Source organism: Hipposideros armiger, unplaced genomic scaffold (genome assembly GCF_001890085.2).
Source record: "Hipposideros armiger isolate ML-2016 unplaced genomic scaffold, ASM189008v1 scaffold_207, whole genome shotgun sequence".
NCBI classification, from domain to species: domain Eukaryota; kingdom Metazoa; phylum Chordata; class Mammalia; order Chiroptera; family Hipposideridae; genus Hipposideros; species Hipposideros armiger.
The window spans coordinates 1,209,952-1,232,528 of NW_017731557.1; the positions used below are offsets into that span (position 1 = coordinate 1,209,952).

At 40.0% G+C, this 22,577-nt stretch overlaps 1 protein-coding gene across 1 annotated transcript in view; it reads left to right on the forward strand.

Annotated features, from left to right (window-relative positions):
- Positions 1 to 22,577, forward strand: part of LTBP1 (latent transforming growth factor beta binding protein 1) — a 371,909-nt gene that overhangs the window by 100,459 nt on the left and 248,873 nt on the right. The window contains exon 4 of the mRNA XM_019653802.1: positions 20,703 to 20,872. Coding sequence (XP_019509347.1) covers positions 20,703 to 20,872 — 170 coding nt within the window. The remainder of the gene's footprint in view (positions 1 to 20,702; positions 20,873 to 22,577) is intronic.

Here is a 22,577-nt window from a genome sequence, read left to right on the forward strand (position 1 = left end):
CCTTCCTCTCTCATTCTCTACCTCCCTCTCACCCTCCCTCCCTTTTTATTGGTGGGAGAATATCCCCATCTTGTGGATATTTGTGTTGTGATTTAGCTTCTATAGGTGTAAATAGGAGCTGACTGGTTTGGGCACTTTATCATAGACATAGCTCTTAGAGACTTCTTTGATGGTCTCCAATGTTGCTATCACATTGGATTCTAGACCTGTGGGTTACGGGACAGTCTCACTTTTGCTATATCTATTTACCTTTACCCTGGTATCTCACTTTTAACATTTTCAGAGTCCTCCTAAAATGATGGTTTCATTTGCTCCACCAGATAGTCTTAAGGAATAGGATACACACTGTATTTTAAGGTGAGGGTATTGAGGTAATATATAGTTAATCAGTAAGACTTGAAGTTAGAAATCTCTAATTGTTTTCCCTGCAGATCACTTACCACCCTCATCCCCTGTCCTGCTCCCAACTCCAAGCACGGGAGAAAGCAGAATGTAAATGATGGCAGTGTCTCAAACGATGTTTTAGAAAGTTGGCCACAAATAGAAGTCATTTTGTTTATAAAATGCCAGCGGAGTTTATCCACACAAAATTTGTTTTGCCTTAATTGTTTAAGTACATTCCCCCAATTAGCAGAAATTGAAATGAGTTTACTTTATAAGTCATACCATAATGTTCTGATTACTATCTTAAGAAATAAGAGAATGCAGAAATCAGCTGTGACTTGTGGGTAGGATGTATGGTGTAGGGATGCAGACTTAAGACTTGGAGGGATACTGTCTGGTGCACAGAAAATGCTGTGAAATGCAGTTGAAACCAATTAGAATTTTTTGGTGCTAAAATAGTAATCTTCCGTCTGTAGGCGTTCACTTTGATAAAATTCCTGGATAGCACCAGGCACATACAGTGTAAATGCTTTTCCAAATAGGGTATTTGAAGTGGTTACCTTTATGCAACAGAAGTCTTGTTAAATTACAGACATTGCATTCCTGGAGATTGATTTTGAAGCAGAAAATCCTAAGGCAGATTCTTGATTTGTCTGTGCTGATGCCTTTATGGGTCACATTATGTTTGGAAATACCTCACTGAGACTGTGTGCTCCATCAGGGCAAAAACCCTGTCAGTTTTGCTTATTGCTGAATCCCTTGGCCCAGAACAGAGCAGAGTAGGGACTTCATGTGTGTATGCTGAGTGAGTTAATGAATAGGTATATAAAAGTGGCAAGAAATGAAGGTAGGTCTTTGTTAGTGACAGATAAGTGAAACTGTAAAATTTAATAAGAAGGACTTGTATGCTTCTCGATCATGATCATGGTGATATGAATATATCATTGCAAACAATAGATCATTTAAAAATGCACTGTAAATGCATGACAAGAATGGCAAAGCTTGGACTTCAGAGCTGCAAAGACTGCTCTGGCTGCATCTACTGGCGTTTGTGGCCAGAGGCCAGGGATGCTGCTAATTACCCTACAATGCACAGGACAAGCTCCCACAACAAAGGATTATCTGGCACAAAGCATCAGTAGTGCTAAGATTGAGAAACACTGTCCTAGTCAGTCATGAAAATATAACATCAAATACTGAGCAAAATAAAAAGTATGTGTCATTATATGTATCTTACATTGGACAAGATACTTATGATAAAGTCTGTTAATATGTAGCAAATGAATTTTTTCCAGTTTTTGATGCTTTGTCTCCTGACCTAAGTTAGTTCTCTTAGTTTCAGTCAATATCAAGGATTCATCTCTCTCCCTCCCTCCCTATCTATCTATCCATCCATCCATCCATCCATCCATCTATCTATCCATGGTGCCAAAAAATGTCTACACATTTTAAGAAAGGAAACTGTATTAAAATTGTAATTCTCAATATATACCGATAACAAAAGATGAATACAAGTCACGTTTGACATCTGCAATTACAAGAGATGCTTAAAGAGGTTACCATCAGCATCCAGACACTTCTGATTATGGCAAATTACTGCTTGAGCAACGTTGACCAAAGTGTCCACTTGTATACATTTTTATGGCACCCCAGTGTGTGTGTGTCTGTGTGTATATATATCTTAACAAGTTATTTGCTTTCCAAACACAAGAATAAGCATATACCTAATGAATCATTGCTGAGCTCAGCAAACACTATTTTATATAGTTACAACTACCGCAGAAGACTGGAACTATTAACTTGTTAGTAGTTTCATCAAAATAGATGTGGTCGACTTACTGATGATGATAGATATGAAACTTCATGACATTATCTGCTCCCTGTACACTTAACATTGCATTCTAAACCTGATCACTTTTTTACATTAAAAGATTTCTATTTCCTGTGAAAGAACATTGTGGATTTCTGAGGCAGGAGAAGAAAGTTGGAAACTGGGTAATTCCATAGTTTCATTTGCTTTCTCCTTTAGACATTGCACAATGTATCATGTTTGAATAATTAAATGGAGAGGAAAAGGCTTTGAAGATATTCCTTATGTTTATTATTATTGGCATGAAAGTTGACCCCTTTTCCTGGATATTTAGTGACACATCAGCTACTCACTTGGTAGGATAACAAATATTGCCTTTGGTGGTCTGATGTTGCCCCAAAGGGGTTCTGATGTGTGCTGACTCTGTTTTCATGCTTGTGACTTTGTGCTCAACTCCTGGGTGCTGTCTGAAGTACAGTTTCTTGTTGGAAAATTATTGACGCCGAGTGCTGGGTGTGTATCAGGTACGGCAAAAAATGTTCTTCATGAGTTACCCATTTTATCTGGATCACAATGCCATGAGGGAGCTGCTATTATGATCCCGCTTAGAGATACAGGATTGAGGCAAGGTTAAGTGACTTGTCCGTGGTTGTATGAATAGAGGGTGGTGGGACCACAATACGTCAAGTTACCCTGTGGATGATCTTTACTGTCTTCAAGGAGGTGTCATGATGGCGATGATACTTTAAATGAGATAATTCACACCCAGAGAGGGGTCTGACCTTACCTCTAAATTCCAGCAATAATAAAACTTTGGTGAACTATAACTGAACCAGGAAGGCACTTGGCTGGTTGAAGTGGGATTTAAAAAGGATGGCCTTGTGAAGTCAGTTTCCCCTCCCTTTTGCTGGAAGTCGAGTTAGAATGGGGAAATATAGACTTGGAGTAACACGTGTGACCTGAGAAGAAGCTGTTTGAGTCAGGCTCAGCCTCTTCAGCCTAGCTCAGGTGTCTGCACACTGCGGCTCGCGAGCCACATGCGGCTCTTTGGGTACGTACATGTGGCTCTGAGGTAAAACTGAAAATGAAAATAAAACTATCATAGTTTCATTTATAAAATTTTTAAAGGACATCATTCACATAATGGGGATTTCATTTGTTTTATGGCTCTTGAATCATTTTTAAATTGTTGTGAGGGACAGGATTTGCTCTTCCATCTCAAAAGCTTGCCGACCCCTGGACTAGACCAACCACACAGTGCTGTAGTTGTGCCTAAGTAACAACCATTTAAGATTGCTGCGTCTCTGGGTAGCAGCGCTTTTAAGGAGCTTCCTTGTCCCAGAGGCTATGTGAAATGAGATATGTATTGTGCTGAGTGTGCGCGTGCATGTGTGTGCATGTATGACTCCAATTGGCAATGATGGGGAAGCTATATTCTCCTCCCAGAGGAACTTGGTGTATACCCGACAGCTCTTGGGTCCCCTGAGACTGTAGATAGTTCTTCCTAGTTCTGTCTGGTCTGTGAGCTCCTTCAGGACAGATGCTGTGCTAATCTGAGTGGTAACAGAGACCGTTTGTATTCTCGGTGCTTTGTTACTGATGAGGGAACTGGGCCTTAGAATGGTCAATAACCTCCTGAGGTTATCCAGCCTGTGAGTGGAGGGGCTGGGATTCCTACGTGGGACTGTCTGACGTCAACATCTGTGCCCTCTTCACCTAATTTTTCATGTTTTTTTTTCATCTTTTATCTTTGCATCTCTGGCACATGGTAGTTAATAAATGTTAGTTGAATGAATGAATGATGCCTGTACGTACTTCTAGGTGGAAGCTAAACGTTGCTTTTACCTGAATGTAACGGAGAGTTGCGATACATAAAAATAGAGACAAGTGCGCCAGGTGTTGGGGCCTGACTGGCTGCTAGAAGGAAGCCCTGTATTCTCAGGCTGTCTACCCCATTTGTGTCTCCCAGTCTGGATTTCCCAGTCTTCCAGTTTAGAATCTGGTTCTGGGAACCCTTCCAGGGAAGGCTTTCCAAATGCTCCTTGATGCTGTTTGGACACTGACTTTCAGTATGATTCTTCTTTTTGACGCTCACTGATTGTGTCTCCCCTGTTGCCCTGAGATGGGAGTCCTCACTCTACCCCCAGATCCCTGGGACCACACTGGCCAGGGGTGGGACACCTCTGTTATGTGACTGGAGAGAGGTTGGCCTTTTTGCATATTAAGTTTCTCATCTGTAATGGAAGGGACTTGAAGTAGTAGGTAATCTATTTCCATAGTGCTTTACCAACTTTTTTTAAATTACCAGCCTCTTTAAGAATCAGCTATTAATAAAAACACTACATACACATACACACACACACACACACACACACATACATACACACAGACACACACACACACACACACACACACACACACACACACACACACACTTTGTTGCATAATTCTATGGGACTCAGAAATTCCTCTCACACAAAGCCCATCTGGCTACCAGTTATCACATGTAAAGAATCTATTCTTGATTGGGTTATCTCCAGTTCTAACAGTGTATGGCATGCCATGATAACTTTTGTTTTTTTAAATTAGAAAATGTACTGTTAAGATAGCCTTGTATTAGAACTTATAAAATTCACAAACCTTTGAACCTGGGTTTAGAAGCAAAAAAGTAGATTTCGGATCATGGTGCAGGCTCCCTATCACACAGGTGCTGACACCTGCAGACGGTAAGACTTTTGGGTTATTCCTTCTGACTTTTTACCCCCGTGTCCTCATCATCTATATTCTATACAGACGATAGGATGAATGTATTTTTCTTGGAGGAATAAGTAGTAGAGAGCAGTTTCATAGGTGGGCTTTAGCCTTCGAGGGAACAGTAGTAATTAACTTCAGTTTTATTTAAATACTTGGTGAGCGAAATATTTGAGGAGGTCCTAGATCCCACAGAAAAACTTGAAACCCTCTCCTCCCACTACTCTTGATTCCTATAAACAGCAAGGGCCCCCCAAAGAGTTTCATTCCCACGACCCTAAACTCTCCGAAGCGCCCCTCACCCCACGTCCCATCCCCGAACCTGTTTACTGCCAGTATATTCTGTTTTTTGTTGTACAAATCCCACCCTCCCTTAGGAGGCTGCTTCAGAGACCTGGGCTCCTTTTTCCTACGGGGAAGGGTTCAGTCACTTCTAATTTCATATACGGATTTTCTTTCAACCCTGTCATAGGTAGAAGGCAAGGGAGCTAAGAGGTAAGAGAAAGAGACCACCTCACACAGGTTGTGCACGGTATCAAGACCACATGGTACCCACACTCACCGCAGCGGACATTCTCTGGAGGGGAACATACCTTTCAACGAAAGAGCATTTTACTCATAACCTTCTAACCAAGTCCCTCATAGATTTGAATCAAGCCTTTGTTTCACTTGCACGTATTTTCAAAGGGAAATAAGTGCGCAAAGTCAAATATTTGGTTTATGGCAGTTTAAGATGGTTAAATGAAAACGTTTTTTGGCTTGCCCATCTTTCCTCTCCATCGTCTTCTGCTCCTGCTCTCCCTCCCATTCGATGAGATTGATAGGATTTATTTACTGCCTGGTGGAAACAGCTGGGGGGCAAAAAAAAAAGCAGAACAATCAAAGCATTTTGAAACAGTTTCTTGGCAGATTTTTTTTTTTTTTTGGCAGCTAAGATAGGCTTGCTCAATATATTTTAAATTTAGTTCTACCTTCGTGGACTCTGTGTTTGCCAGTGTAAATGTTTCCAAATTGTTCTCTTGATTTCATTCTTAAGAACCTAGGCAACTTTTATAAAACGTGTGTGTGTGTGAGTGTGTGTGTGTGTGTGTGTGTGTAGATATCTACTCGCACACAAAGATTACTCATGTTCTTTTTGTTTCAAAATGCAGTTGTTTCTGTTGAAGAGAAATAATGATTGTAAAACTAGTTATCAGAAGGCAACTAATTGAATTCCATGGAAGAGAGCTATTACAATAAGATAAAGTAATAATCATGATAATGACCTCACAGGACTTGCCTTGGTATTCATGGAAAAATCTCATAGAAGTGAGGAAATTGACCAGTCCTTTTTATTTTCAGCATTTCAACAAATTATGGCTTAGAACTTTGCATCTCCTGGGTCCCACATGGATTGTTTAATGTGGAACTGAAAGATGTGAAAAGAGATTTTAACAGGATAAATGGGTTTTGGCAAGGAAAGGTAGTAGGTTAGTAATGTACGTTCATGATACATAAATTTCAGGGGAGCTTTTATAGTTCTTTATATTTGTGAACTATTTGTGTTTATTTTTATTAATTGTTCTGCAAGACAACTCTTTTGGGAAAAGTTTATTTTGTTGTCTGTTCTTTAAAGACATAAGATTAAATGCCCAATGTTGCGAAGCAGTGAGAGAATAAAAATTTAAGGGATTTTGTTTTCTTCTTCCTTTAATACTTTTACATCCGCTATATCTTTCATAATTAACTTTTTTCCCCCCAGAATCTAGGAGAAATAGTGTAAGGTACAGAAACAAGCAGTTGGCTGTAGATTTGTTTCTGCCGTTATTGACAGTTGCTTAATTTTTTGATCTTTGGGTAAGTTGCTTAGTTCCATTGTCCCTCAGTTTCTCCCTGTGTAGAACGACATGGTTGGAGTAGATGATAAGCAAGTCTTTTAGCTGTTTGAACACTGCTTTTCATCGATGATGTTATTATAATTATCCTCCTTGCTGAATATGGAACACCAGACCATTATTACATGAAATCGCAGATTAAGTCTGCGGCATTACATAAAGCCATTTACTCTAACCCCTCGTTGCCAGAAATGTAATGAATCCTGCTGGCCTCAGCAAGCAGCCCGCTGTCATGAGTTGCATTGCACACGATTATAAGCCCCATGGTTTTCTGAATTAATGCACGAGGTGATGCTATCTTCCAAATGAGAAAAATACACTACAGATACCCATTCTGCTAAAGAGGACATGTTTCCCCCCACTTTAAAAATAATTCTCAGGGCTGGCTGAGTGGCTCAGTTGGTTAAGAGCTCGCTCAAGAGTTTGAGCTCTGAGCAACAGCGGTTCGATTCCTGGCCTGTGCTGAGCTGCCGCTGAGCTGCCAACAGGTGGCAGGATGGCTCAGCTTAAAAAAAAATAAAAATAATTCTCTTACCAAATGTAAACATGCATAATGTGCGATCATTTCTAAGTTTATACCCTATGCTTTTTATATTAGTGAAAAATACTTGCTGTGAAACTGAAAGCTAAGATCTTTGCTATTCCTTAGGTAATCTAATTACTTAAAAATTAAGAAGGAATATGTATTTCTATTCTGTACTTTTAAAAAACAATCTATGTAAATATCAATGTAAAATAATAGTGATCTTGAATTAAAGAAACCTATTTTTCAGACATAGATGGGGAAGATTTTTATTCTGGCAATGCCAACAGTAGAAAACTTTGATCAGACTGACTTTCCTATAGATAACAACTATAAACTCTGGACAAAATATAAAATCAACTATTCAAAAGCACCAGAGAATAACTGAAAGCAAACAGAAATTGGAAGGAAGTTGATTGTTGAAAGAAGTGAATTGCATTGGGTAAAGTTAACATTTATATATTCTGTTTTATTTTGCCTGATGGCATTCCCCAGGCTCTCCTAGTTCCTAGTATATATGGAAAGTGGAGAGACACCGCCTTCACCATGTTCTCTGTACACTCGTAGACCTTCCAAACTGGGGCTTAAATTGTGCACATACCCAACTGAAGTATGTTATAACCCCATTATCCCAGTATGGGAATGTCCCGTATGGCAAGATTTAATGGACTGGATTTTGCTGCTTCTCATATAGTTTTGTACTCATCATCCTTTAGACATACTGAAACAAGCCATGTTTTTCCCACCAGATATATTGGCTTCAGAAAATAACCCGACATTTCTAGCAACTGGATCTTTCAGGTCCTGTATGGAAGTAGATACTTTGTTTCATCTGGATCAAGCCCTCCAAGAGGATTAGAAGGGATGCTTGAAATTGGTTAAATGCTTTCAATATTTATTACTTAGGTGACCTTAGCAGCAATTGAAATAGAAAAAAAAAAAGACCATTTGGGAAAAACAGAGTTTATTGTGTTCACCTTAAAAATTTTCCCTTTTTATTTTATTTAGCTTGAATGTGGGAAAATAAAACCCTAAGAGATTCTCTTCCTACTTTGAACAGATATCTACATGCATAATACATAAAAAAATACTTTCTTATGTGAAACATTTTTTGCTGTGACTAGAGAACAGTTTTGAAGCTGTAGTTCTTGATGTGCTTGTAACTGAATTTCAGAGCTGGGTGACCTTGATGTCATCGCCGAGAGCCCTGCACTTTATCAGTGAGGAAACTGAGACTTAGATGACTTTGAGGTTCGACCCGTGGCTCGCAGAGATACAGTGGCACAGGCAGAAGTATGATTTGGATTTCCCCACACCGATTTGGTGCTGTTCATCCTTCTGCCAGCATGAGCACTGCGGATGCCCCATCCTGGAGAAGTGACCTCTGGGGTCCGTGTACCCGTTGTATACTCCTTGAGTCTCTAGATGTCTGTCACAGAGCTAGTGTAAGAAAGTGCTGGCTAGGAAGAGGGACATTAGAGAACTTGTCTTACATGTTCCCACTAGCTTTTTAATTCTTCCAGGTGTACAGGTAATGAGAGGGCGTGTATAAAGTTAGCATAAAACCAAAAACCATAGATGTTTCTTCCTGTTAGGTCCCATAATGGAGAGTCGACTGAAAGATTCCTTTAAATACAATAGCCACAACAATGAAAAATTTGGAGAATGGGCACAGTTTGGTGTGAAAGGCTTCCCAGGCAAGTGGATAGAGGTTATTTCCCATATCGGGCAAACTGCACATTGTTTCCTGACGGTGCTGTCGGGAGAGGGTCATTGGAGAAGAAAACGTGTTATGGCCGTAGGGGCTAACATTTCATGGTGTGGCTCAAGGAGTGACTGCCAAAGTAAAGAGTGTTAGAAAGCAGGAGGAATAAAAAGATTGAAATGATAATATCGGGGAGAGAACCGCATATCTGGTTATTACTGTAAAATTGGCATCTTAAACAGTTGTCTAAAAGGGGACAAAAACATATTTGGAATTGGCTGAGATGAACAAATCTTACACTGTGTTATCCAAAAATACTGAATGACGGGGCGGGAAGGGATGCAGTGGGTAAAAACCTGACTTTTCCCTCCCTCTTACTGCAGTGCTGTTTTTGTTTTAAGGAATTTGGAGCCATTTTCATGTAGGTTTTCAAAATTTCAGTAAAACATGTATGACAAACGTTGCCATTTTAAATGTACAATTCTTTGGCATTAATTACATTTACACTGTTGTGCAACCATCACTCCTATCCGTTTCCAAAACTTTTTCAGCACCCCAGACAGAAACCCTGTCCTTATTAAACAGCTCCCCGTTCCAACCCCTCTCCAATTCTCTGATAATCTCTACTTTACTTTCTTTGTAAGTTTGTCTAGATTATACAAGTGACATCGTGTAAAATTTGTCCTTTTGTGTCTGGCTTATTTTACTTTGCATCATGTTTTCAAGGTCCATTCATGTTGTGGCATGTGTGTGTCAGAACTCCATTCCTGCTTGCAGCTGAATAATGGTCTATTATATGTATATATTACATTTTGTTTATCCATTCATCTGTTAAAGGAAATTTGGATTGTTTCCACCTCCTGGCTATTGTGAGTGGTGCTTCAATGAACCCTGGTGTACAAGTATCTGTTTGAGTCCCTGTTTTCCATTCTTTTGGGTCTATACCTGGGAGTAGCATTGTGGGATCATACGGTAATAGCTTTTGGAGGAACTGTCAAACTATATTCTATAGCGCACCACAATGTCGTTGCAAGTTCGTAGTAAGTTCAACAAAACCTATTATTGTATTCCAGGGTATTATTTTGCATACGGATATCGTTATTGTTCTAGAGTTACACTTTTAACTCATAAGCATAAGTAAAAGAATTAAATACATTTATATGGATACAGAATTAGTGCTACCCATGTGTAATATGCATCCTTATTTTTCCCTCACAAATTTGGGCAAAAAAGTGTGCATTATACATGACAAAATATGGTACTTAAGACAAAAGCAACGCTTGTTTCAAAGCTTAATTATTATTTTTTAAATCTGAAGTTATTTATAAACAATGAGCTCAGAATTTACAGTTCCATTCAATAAGCCTAGGATCAGCTGTGTCCACTGTTTCACACACAAGAGGGAAACCCTCCATGACTGCATTTCCACTGTTTAACCTACAAGGGGATACCCTCCCTGAGGTTGCAATGCAGTCATGGAGGGTTTCCCCTTGTGGGTGAAGCTTTGGAAACAACTGACCCTGGAATATGATAATAGGTTTTGTTGAACTACAAACTTGCAACAACAGCAAGGTCTTCATCTTCTGTGATGCATACATATTGTAAATTTGTTACTGGTACATAAAATTTCTTGTACTTTGTATCTGTCCTTGTGTTTTGTAATTATTTGTTACATAAAATTTCTTGTATCATAATATGTTAAAAAATCAGTGCTAAAATTCCTTTATAATACAAAAAACAAGTACCTAAATAGAAACAAATAAAAACTTGAATTAAAAAATTAAAATGAAAGATTTTTTCCCCCTGAAAGTTTGGGCCAAAAATGTGGATGTGCCTTATGCATGGCAAAATATGGCATACATTTGGGCAGTCGCTGAATATGAACTCTAATTTATCAGAAGGATGAAATTCTGTTTTTGTGCTGAACCCCTTATTGGTCGAAGGGTGAAAAAGTCTAACACCCTGTGTGTCATCAGGTATCATTCTAGGTATTTTCACACATTGAAAAAAAAAATTCGTGTTTGTCTTCACATTAGTTATTTGTCACCATTTTTTTCTTTCAGTGAAAAATAAGAAGTAATGTTTTCTTACACACATATAATGTTTTCTACTTTTCTAAATACTGGTAAATAAATTCATAATCTCATTTGATACACATTTTAAAAATTACCAAGTATAATTTCATGTATTTGTGTAAACTCTTTGGAATAGTTTAAATATATTAAAAAATAGAGAAAATAGTTTTAAGAAACTCAAAAATATGCATCCCCCAGCTTGCGTAATTAATTATCAACTCAGAGCCAGTTGTATTCATTTATATTCCTACTCACTGGATATCCATTTCAGCATCCCTGAACACAAATTAAAAAGGAATTGCAGTGAGGAAATGTAGCTGCTCATTTTTGACAAAGCTAAGAACTTCAGTTATTAACAATATTTCCTTCCATGGTTACTTGCTAAATAACTTACTCATTTCAAGGTTTTGATGATTTGGTCTTCTTTGCTTTTCAGAGCTTTTAAATCATTACCTCATCCTTGGCAGATAGAATATCTGCCTGGTGAGCATGTAGCTTTATGATAATTAAAAATAGAAGAAATGAGAGGATGTGCATGACCGGAATTGGTCTTTTCTTTAATTATTTTTTCACTCTTGCTATTTTTCACCTTTTTTCTTTCAGTGAAAAATAAGTAATGTTTTCTTACACACAAATAATGTTTTCTACTTTGCTAAATACTGGTAAATAAATTCATAATCTCATTTGATACACATTGCCAAAGATAATTTCATGTATTTGTGTAAAATCTTATGGAATAGTTTAAATATATTTAAAAAATAGAGAAAATATTTTTTAGAAACCCCAAAATATGCATCCTGCAGCTTGCATAATTATCAACTCAGAGCCAGTTGTATTCATTTATACTCCTACTTACTGGATATCCATTTCATAAGGATAAAGCGTCAGTTCATCAAGGGGACATAAAAAAATGCATGTGATAACAGAGCTTCTATGTGAAGCAAAAAAAAATGTTTTAAAAACCATGAGTAATAGATAACTTTGTATTTATAGTTGCAGTTTCAATACCCCTCTCTCAATAACTGACAGAACAGGTACACAGAAAATCAGTAAGGATACAGAGGACTTGAACAAACTCTCAATCAACTTACCTAATTGACATGCATAGAACACTTCACCCAACAATAGCAGAACATGTTTTATAAGTGCATACAGAATATTTACCCAAATAGATCATATTCTGGGCCATCTGAAAAGTTTCAGTAATTTTTAAAGGATTTGAGTCATAAATTATGTTCCCTAGCCACAATGGAATTAAATTAGAAATCAGTAACAGAAAGATCTCTGGAAAACCCTCATTTGCAACCTGTAATGAAATGTAGGCAATGATCACCATTAACATCACAAAAAGACAGTGTGTGCCCCTTGATGGAAGAGCATACCACCACTTACAGTAGTCCACTTATTAAGTAATCCAGTCAATAATCAAACCTGAACTTGATCAAGCCTCTAGATCTATATATTATTTATAGGAAATTCTGGGAACAGAGTACATGTTTATATCACAAGGGTGAAGGCAATGAAATCTATAGTTTCTTTAGTGAAGACATTTCAAGGAAAAAGAATAGAAGAACTCAGATTAAGAGAGCTTTAAAAAAACATCTGAACCTATTGCAATGGATGAACAATTTTTTGATCCTGATTTGAACAAATAAAGCTGTTAAAATCTTATGAAACAATTAGGGAAATTTAAATAGCTGGATTTTAAAGATATTAAGTAATTATTTACCATAGGTGGGATAATGGTCTTGAGAGTAGTTAGTAAGAGCACTTATCTTTTACAGATACATGCTGAAATATTTACAGATTGGCTTCAAAATAATCAGGGGGAAAGGGGGAAGTGTATAGTTTTTTTTTTTTATCTTAGTCTAGAGTCTAAATTTCTGTGTGCCTGGCCCCATTATTTCTAGAGACTTTTTTATTGCTGCTCCCAGAGGCAAATGGTCTTGGCTTATACTCACATGTCTGTTATAATTGTTTGGTGTTAATAGCACATGTGTTTCTCAGACTTGAAACTATTGACATTTTCTGCCAGATAATTCTTTTTTATGATGTACTGTTATGTACATCATAGGATGTTTATTAGTATCCTTGGCTTCTTCCCAGTAAATGCAAGCACCTTACCTCTAAGCCTTGACACTTTCAAATGTCTGACGATATTGCCAAGTGTCTGTGAGGGCCAAATCACCCCCAGTTCAGAACCACCGATAAAAACAGTTGATTCCAAAACTACTTGGTTGTGTTTACCATGTTTATTCATGATGACCACCAAAGTTGCCTTAATTTCCATACCCGCCCCCATCTACCTTCTTTAATTTTGTTTTCTCAATCCCTTTTGTCTTTATCTCATTAGAAGTCTAAGAATTTTTACTGTTCTATCCCCTGCATTTATGTTTTCAGTGTAATCTTTTCTTTCCTCCTCTTCTCATGACTTTGGCTGTGTTTATTTTGGCACAGACCAGCCTGCCTTGGTTACTGGCAGCCTGTATGTGCTGTCCTTTAGTCTCCTCATCAGCAGCCTTTTACCTCCTAATTCTTTGGTTTTTTTTTTGGTCTGATAGATAATTCCGTATGAATGGGGTTATGGATGACAAATACTTGTGTCTCCTTACCTGTGTGTGTGTGTGGGTGTGGGTGTGGGTGCGCGCGCGCGCACGCACGCGCGCACGCGTACGTTTATTACACTGCCTTGTGACATCTTCCTAGAGGTTAGTGTTTTCTTTGTCCTTCCCAGGTGCATGCCGTCCTTGAGAACTCCACAGGACACAGGTTTTCTCCATGAAACCATAGCTGGCATTTCTTGAGACACATTCACGCACGTTTCTGAGCAACTTGGAACACAACTAGGACACACGATCACTTAAATTTTGTAGACAGAAGCTGGCCTCAGAAATCTGAAGGTGGCTTTCTCCTGCAGCACTGCTTCCTCTCCTGGTTTACCTTGGTCCTAATTACAAACCCGAGTGTGCTAATCATAGGGACGAGGGTTTGATGGTGTCAGACTGACCTTCCTTGGGGAACATTTTATGGCCTGTTGGAGGTTCCCTTCTGTGAGGTCCAACGCCCTTTTCTGAAGTGGAAAGGGGTTTGTGTTTTGCCAGATCCTCCTATCTGCAGGTCGAATAATGGGCTTAGTAGAAATATGGAAAAGTTTAGTTTATTCTTGTGCCAAAAATTGCCACTCTGAAGGCAGCAGTGTAGACAGTGTTGTGACTAATCCTTTTTTTTTTTTTAAAGAAAAGTGTTATGCAATTGTTTCCCCTCTGCCTGCAAAGATACAGAGTTTTCCACAGATTTCAGTCTTCAGATGGCCAGCCATACCCCTAACCTTTGGCCTGCTTTTCCTGTTTGCTCCTTTCAGTGTGTCACTAGTATACCACCTACCCGGTTACACCCTCTGCAGTTACACTTCTGCTCCTGTCACTACGGAAACCACATTGTTGATAGTACTAGTGACCTACTACCCAATCCCGTGACCTTTTCTAATTTTTTATTTCCCTGTGTTTTGGGTTTTTTTCTGCAGCAGTTTGTAGGTGGTCCTCTTTTCTTTCCTCCTAGAAACTTTCCTCCGCTTATCATTTCTGGCCCTGCGTCATTCTTATTTTTCTCCCCTTCTGGTCCCTCCCCCCTCTCCACCCTCTCCCATTTTCTCTTTATATCCCCACCATTAAATGAATATCCTCTTAAACCCCGTGGTTCCATGTTTTTTCTGAAACATTTTTGTCTCTGGAGAAGTTGGCCCCTCTTAGAAAGGGCATCACTTTTCTTAAACTTGGAGGCTTTCCCTAATTGTTCCCGAAAGATCCACCCCACCTTCTGTCTCTAAAAGTAACATAATTACCTTCCTCAAAGATTGGCCCTTTCTTCTGACTGCCGTCTACGTACCTCTACGCTCTTACTTTTCGCCTTGGCCTTGAACCAAATACCCTTCCAGTCAACTAGGCTTGAAACCTTAATATGGCTTGACTCCTTTCTCTTTGTCCCTGCCTCTCCATCTGACCTCAAGTTCTATTAGTCCTTCTGGTAATTACTTCCATCTAGCCATTTCTTGATTTTATTCCCTTTAGGTATTGTCTAAAAACTTCTTGTCCTGGGAGATGAAAATTTAGCTTATTTATGTTACCACTTGTGTCTACCCTCCTCTCAAACTCTGGATTTCATATTCATAGATTCGGTCTGTGCAAACTCCAGCAGCATATTCGAACTTATTTTTTTATTCTGTCAGCTTCATCTTTCAAGGTCATGAATGTCATCTGATGACCTTCCATTTTGTAAGATGGGGGCAGTGGCCTTCTCAATCTTCCCAGCACTTCTCCTCATCCAGAATTTTCCAGTCTCCTCCAGCTAATTCGTACACTTATGTCACCAACGTTGGTAACGGGTTGTTTCTGGCAGTTACAGTATTTGCAGCGTGGTGCCCGTGGATGTACCACTCATAGCAAGGCCAAGGATAGGGTGCTTGGGTTTCTCCCTCAGTGAGTGCCCATTGCTGACATCTCTGTGCTTCTTGAAGGGGAGTGTTCCTAGCATCAAATTTGAATGGATTCTTCCTATTTCCATTCCACCAATTGCATTCAACAGCATATAGTCAAGTGTCTCTAAAACCTCAAGTATGTTTTCTATTCTCATGACTCCCTTTTGCCCCCTCCTGAGATCATTCTCTTGGAGCTCCTTGTCTTCCTGGATGCCTGGCAAGCTTCCTTTTAGGAGAAATACGGGAAACCAGTCTTTATGCCAGGGGAACCCGAAACGTCAGAATGAGAGGACTTTACTCTGGGGGAGTAAGTTTTGTAGTTTAAACCACATCGTTCCATTGTTTTAGAGAAGAATACTCATTTTTTTTCCTCCCTGAGGGAAGTAGAAGGTGAACTCCTGGATGTTCTGTTTGTTAGAGCAGGGAGAACAAATGTCTTCACAGAAAGGCATACTCTGCTTTATTGTATTTCACTTTATTGCACTTTCCAGATACTCTGTTACCATCCACATGGGGGTAAGAGCTCCACCAGCAACAAGATTATGACTTGCTGAAGGCTCAGATGATGGTTAGCGTTTTTAACAATAAAGTATTTTTTAATTAAGGTAGATGCGTTGTTTCTTTTAGACATTTACTAGACTATGCCATAATGTAAACCTAACTTTTTTTTAAAGGTTTTTATTGGGGAATTGGGGAGGGGAACATTGTGTTTTTCCAGCATCCATCAGTTCCAAGTCAACTTGTTGTCCTTCCATCTTAGTTGTGGAGGGTGCAAGCTCAGCTCTAAGCCCAGTCGTCGCTTTCAATCTAGTTGCAGGGTGGCGGGGTGGGGGGGGTGTAGTCCACCATTCCATGTGGGAGTTGAACCGGCAACCTTGTTGCACACTGAGCTGTCTGGCTGCCCATCGGCAGCTCACAGCTGCCCAGCTCAAGGTTCCGTGTTCAATCTTAGTTGCAGGGGGAGGCAGAGAGGGGGCGCGCAGCCACCATTCCATATGGGTGTCGAGCCATCAACCTTGCTGCTAAGAACACGTGCTCTCACCAGCTCAGCGGCAGCTCAGCTCGGGCACAGCTCACTGGCCCATGTGGCAATCGAACCGGTGACCCTGTTGCTCAGAGCTCTCGCTCTTAACCAACTGAGCCACCTGGCCGGCCCCCAAACCTAACTTTTATGTGCACTGGGAAACTAAAAGTTAGTGTGACTCGTTTTATTGTGACATTTGCTTTATTGCGATGGTCTGGAGCCGAACCCACAATATCTTGGAGGTGTGCCTGTATAGACTTTTTAGTTAAGACCCCAGTGTTCAGCCCTACTTCTCGCATCACCCCTTGCTTTACTTGATTTTAGCATCTAGAACCTTGTGGCTCCCTAGCAAGATTGCTTCTTCTGTGACTGTGTGCTCCCAGAGTGGTTTTTTGACCAGTACCCTTGCGTTACTGGTTGTAATACATTAGGGAGTCATGAAGTCAAGAAATCAATGTAGTGGGTTCAAGACAGTCATTTAAAAAATAGATTAGAGGAGAAAATATCAGAGTGTCCTGTACATAGCATGGGTAAATATTGTTTCATAAAATTTGTTTTAATTATATCAAGACACAGACATATATGTAGATGTGCACTGGCCCTCCATTTGAAATGTCCTTTTTATCTGCAGGTTGAAGTAAAAGAAGTTAGAAAAAAACTTGTTTTAGGCCATCGCTTCCTCTCCGCTGCTGCAATGATCAACATTCCTCAGTCCGCTTTGAATCTCTTAGAGATTCGTGGAAATGTCTTTTGTGTGTTTATTAGTGGGCACCATATTTAATATCCTGTATAGCACAGGTATTGACTGATCAGGAGGGATGTGGGCCAGAGGTCTCTAGCTCTGCCAATGTCAACTCCTTATTCATGGGATTGAGGGGATGTCTTAGCGGGCCCTGTGGAGGCGGTAAGAAGGGATACTAAGGAGCTTGGGGCAGTAGCTGTTTATCAGAACAGAGCATTTCAATATTTTAATTATTAGTGTGGCTATACTATTGTGTAACAGCCAGATGTCAATTCTGGATTTATGTGTTTTTTTTTATTCCTTACTTATAATTTTAGGGGCATCTTTGCAGGAAAGGGAGATTATATATAAAGATGCCCAAAGAACCATTTTAAATCAGAGATCCTACAGTTTTCATTTTTAAACTAATTTTCTCTCAAACATTGTAGTTTACCCTTTTAAAAGAAATTAATTATGTTATAATAGATCTGATGTTCACAGGTGATAGGGAAACTTTTTGTTTCTGGGAGGGGTTGAAGAGAGGAGAAAATCCTAATTGAAATGAAGGGAGAAAGATTTTTTCCTGAAACACTTGGGTAAAAGAGAAAAAAAAAGAAGAGTTAAAGAAGCTATGTATTTGTAGGCTAAGAGGTAGTCCAACGTGGAAATAACTGTGAATGATGAAATTACAGGAAAAGGTGGACACCAACTTTGAAAGGAGGAAGTGAGGACGAGAGAATAGTAGAAAGAGAGAACCAGCAGATTACACTGTGTGTGTGTGTGTGTGTGTGTGTGTGTGTGTGTGATGAGGGATTGAAGTTTCCTCTGCTTCTCCTCTACAAGCCCACTATCCATGGCTTTGCTTCTTTCTCGGTGGGGCTGTCATGCAGAGTTGCTTCAGTCTGTTCCTTTGTGTCTGTGTGTCTTCGTGAGCCTATGTGTTCACACCCCGGCGCTGGGGAAAAGGGAAGGAGATGGAGGAAGGGGAAGTACAGGTCTCTGTAGCTCCATGCTTGCAATATGTTTGTAACTTGCAGGAGACTTATACAGTAAGATCGAAGTACTGATTGAACACTGGTAATGACTCATTACTCATTTCCTTAAGTTAGTGATGGCTGAGGGTTACTCAAGTTCTAGACCTGGTACAGCGCAGTCTTACCTGTTTGTTCATTACCTTTCTGTTATGTTTAGGGAAAAGGAGCCCATATGTACATAGGCTTCCAGCTCGCCTTTTGCTGCCTCTCGCTTCCTTGCTTCAGAGGGGAAAGAAGGAAGGACCTCAGCTCGAAGCCAGACCCCGCAGTGTCACCTACCTGGCAGCGCTCAGAGCAGTAATTAGATGTAGCAGCCCCCAGGTCTCCTGGAATGCTGGGCTGTCCTCTTCTGAACAGGAGGGAGCCTGTGCTTTTCTCAGCAGGTGCCAGCAGCATCGTGACAGGGTGACAGCCTAGCTGGGGAGCAAGCTGCCCCTGAAAGAGAAGAAGGCTTCCCTTTTTCACGAGGCTGACTGAGTAGACTTGTGGTTCTTCTCAGCCCCACCAGATGTGTCCAGCTGTTTCACTTTCTAGTCCGTCCCAACCAAACATACTTAAAGTTCAAACCAACACTTACATCATCAAAACAAAAATGTTTACAATGTGAAGCCTTAGGCTTTTAGTAATTTAAGTCATTAGTCTAGTGACAAACGGAGTGCTCTTCCATGGCATCGTGTCTGGGAAAATCCAGGCCCGAGATGGATTTTGCCTAGTCTTTCCTGTGACCACAGGATTTGAAGGATCTACATCACTGATTGGTTAATGGGGACACGTGCTTTACCCCAGCTGCTGCTTTTCCTCTCTTTCTCATGGACGCCTTGTCCCACCAAATAGCTCATTCACCAGCCCCAACTGGAATAAACTGAATAGACCTGAGTTTTTTCAAAGCTCTGTTACTGTTTTTGATGAGACACTGTGCGGTGGTGTTTTGGTGGCTTGACAACTTAGCGTTCATACTGACCTGTCATGGTGTCATTTCTTCCTCTTATTCAGAGCCCCTCATTTGGAGCAGTCTTTGGGTTTTTTTGCACCGTATCAGTGTGAGTATAACTCAAGTCAACCATTTTCCTAAGTCGATAGCGTCATAGTTTGGAAAAACTTTGTTTGGTTTAGGTGGCTTTAATGCGCCACAGTCCATAAAATTTAAGGTTACACTGGAGAGCAGATTTCCTTCCAATGGGTCCGTTTGCTGCTAAAATGCAACAATTTTAGTAGCAATTTAGCATTTTCCAGAATTAGTTGGTATATCTTCTTTATATTCTTCATAATTTATTAGTCTTACTTAGCTAATGATTTGAGTTCTGTCCCTGAGGGAATGATTAAATCTGGGTGAAGCTTATTATTTTAAAGTATACATTACATGCAGCAGAAGAGAACTGTCATAGAAAATAAAGGGGTGGGCCAGGAGGGTGAAAACCAGCAGTTGTGTTCAGGAGTCCCCAGAGGTCTTGACTCATGTTATTGAAGAAATAATGAGTTTATGATTAGTTATTCTTATTATTCTTGTTATTCTTAGGCACTAGTAATTATTAAAACATTTAACCTGAATAGTACAGTTTTAATCATTATGAGATACAGCATAAAATATTGAAATGGCAACTAGAATAAGTTGAGTGTCTTTTTCCCTGTCATCATCATAATTTATATTTCAAAAGGTAATATAAATTTTGTTTCAGTTTTGTGTGGTCAGATTTTTACAAGCGTTTTTTTTTTTTCTCTTAGCCCTGTGTGGCAGAGATCCTATGGTACAGATTAGGAAAGTGAGGCTCAAAAGAGGTTGCCCGTCTTTCCTTCTCATGTTAGGAAGCTCCCACTGTGTGCTGGACAGGCTCTTAATTGTTTAATTTTGCTGAACTGACAAAGCTTGGCATTTCTTACATAATCCCCTTCCTGTATTTCATTCCCCTTTTCTTCTCTTCCCATTTTCAATGCCGCCTACTTATTTTATCAGTGTATATAAAATACACCTTTTTAATATATGTATCTGTTCCTGTAGATGTCTGTGTTTTTCTTAAATATAAATGATTGCATGAAGGCTTATGGGAGCTGTGCCCTGAATCCTCTGTTAGAATCCACCTGTGGTGGCCTGTTTATCCTTCGTCTTCTTGGCTAGACAGGCAGAGTCCCTTTTATGTTGGAGGTTTCCAAGGGTAAGCTGTTAGTTCCTTATGTATTATAAATGATCGGCTAGAGAGTATATGAAGGAAAAATTGAGCCTGGTATGGAATTTATCTTCCTAAGTTTAACGAACTTCTTACTCTTTCCTTCTTAGTTGACGTTTAAGTGTCCATGATTTATTTCCTTATCCTCGCTTTGTGTCTCCCCAGAGTGACACCCCTTTCCTCACAGAATGTGATGATCCACCATGGCCAGACCCAGGAATATGTGCTCAAGCCCAAGTACTTCACAGCCCAGAAGGTGATTTCAGGAGAACAGTCCACCGAAGGTTCGTTCCCCTTAAGATATGGGCAAGATCAAGTTGTCGCACCTTTTCAGTGTGAGTATAGTCCAGTCAATCATTTTTCTAAGTTATAGTGTCATAGTTTGGAACCTCTTCTTTTGGGGGGTGGTGGTGGTAGATGGCTTTAGTGTGTCAGAGTAGATAAAATTTAAGAATCGTTAAAAATACACATTGGGGGGGCTGGCCGAGTGGCTCAGTTATTTAAGAGCTCACTCAAGAGTGCAAGCTCTGAGCAACAGGGTCGCTGGTTCGATTCCCAGCCCGAGCTGAGCTCTGCTGAGCTGCCAACAGGAGGCAGAATGGCTCAGCTCAAAACAAAACACATATTGGTTCCTAAAACAATGAGACAGCCGCATGGTTTCCTTATCCTGAGGAAAGGCAGTTTTCTTGGATGCTGGAAAAGAATCTGAAGTGACCTGCCTGTAATTAATTCTGTTTTTGCAAGATGGTTCTGTTTCTGAGACATAACTTGCTGTAATTTTAGATACAGTTGTATGCCTAACATGTTTACATTGATATAATATTTAGCAAGCCAGCCAGGATTCATTGCTTGTGAGATGTCTGAAAGGTCCTGTGTTATTCCCGGAGCACACCTCCAGTGGATATTCTTATGCGATGAGGTCCACGTTTTAGCGTATCAAGCAGATGGCGTGGCAGGTTTTCCTTTGCCTTTTGTAAAGAGCTATTGTATCAGTGGCCAGCGTGGTTAATATCTCACTATGCGGGAAGCTCAAGGACAAGCCCTGGCTCCGAGGGTGGGGAACGTGATGATTTGTGGTTTAGGTATTACAGAGTGTCTCCTGGCAGCATCTGGAGAAAACGTCTGGAGTGAGGCGGCAGACCCGTCAAAGGCGAGAGCTAGACGCGCGTGCTCATTCCAGTAGCTTCCTGCTCGGCTTCACGTTGACGGATTGCCGGTGCCATAAGTAATGAAAGAGAATGCCAGTTGTCAGTTTGAAAAGGACCATCTTTTACCACCAAGACTCAAGCGAATATCCGAGATAGACTTTTTACTGCTGTTTGGTACTTTAGAAGTCTCTTATCTGTGTGCATTTGATTCCTTTGGGGCCCACTCCCACATCCCAGAACTGGTCACTATTTTAGAGTGATTGACTCTTCCTTCAGAATTGGTCACTTAACAAAAAGAGTATCTAATGTAAGGTTGGTACCTCCTACTTTGCATCTTGTGAGGAAATTCTGCTCAGTGACCTGAGGCTGGGACGCCCCCAGAGCAATAATTTCATGAGTTTTATTGAGATGATGAGGGAAGCAAGCCCTGGGGGGTTTTAGAGAGGGAAGAGTGAAGATATCATATAGATCATCTCCTTGCCCTTCGGCCTTCAGGCAAGAGAACTCACAAGTCATGTGCAAAACAGTAGATGTGTCCATCCTATTTGGAAAGATCCTTTGATTTAAGTGCTTCATAGCCTGTTCTGTGTGGCTATCCCTGAGTGTATAATATTTTTCTAATCTAAAAAGGTATTTCTTATTTCCTTGGGATTTTATATAGATGATGTATTTTTTAGACGTGCTCCAAAATTAGAATGCGATAGGAAGAGAGTTTTTGAAAGCTTATCATACTGATAAGGAAGAGAATTCGGCACTCTATGGAGGTATAAGGAAAAGATGGTCTGAGAATCGCTGGTATTCAGACTAAGAGACTAGACTGTGGTTTGGGTTTGTTACCGATAATTTGTTATTGGAGTGAAAATTTCCAGTGTGTGTGTGTGTGTGTGTGTGT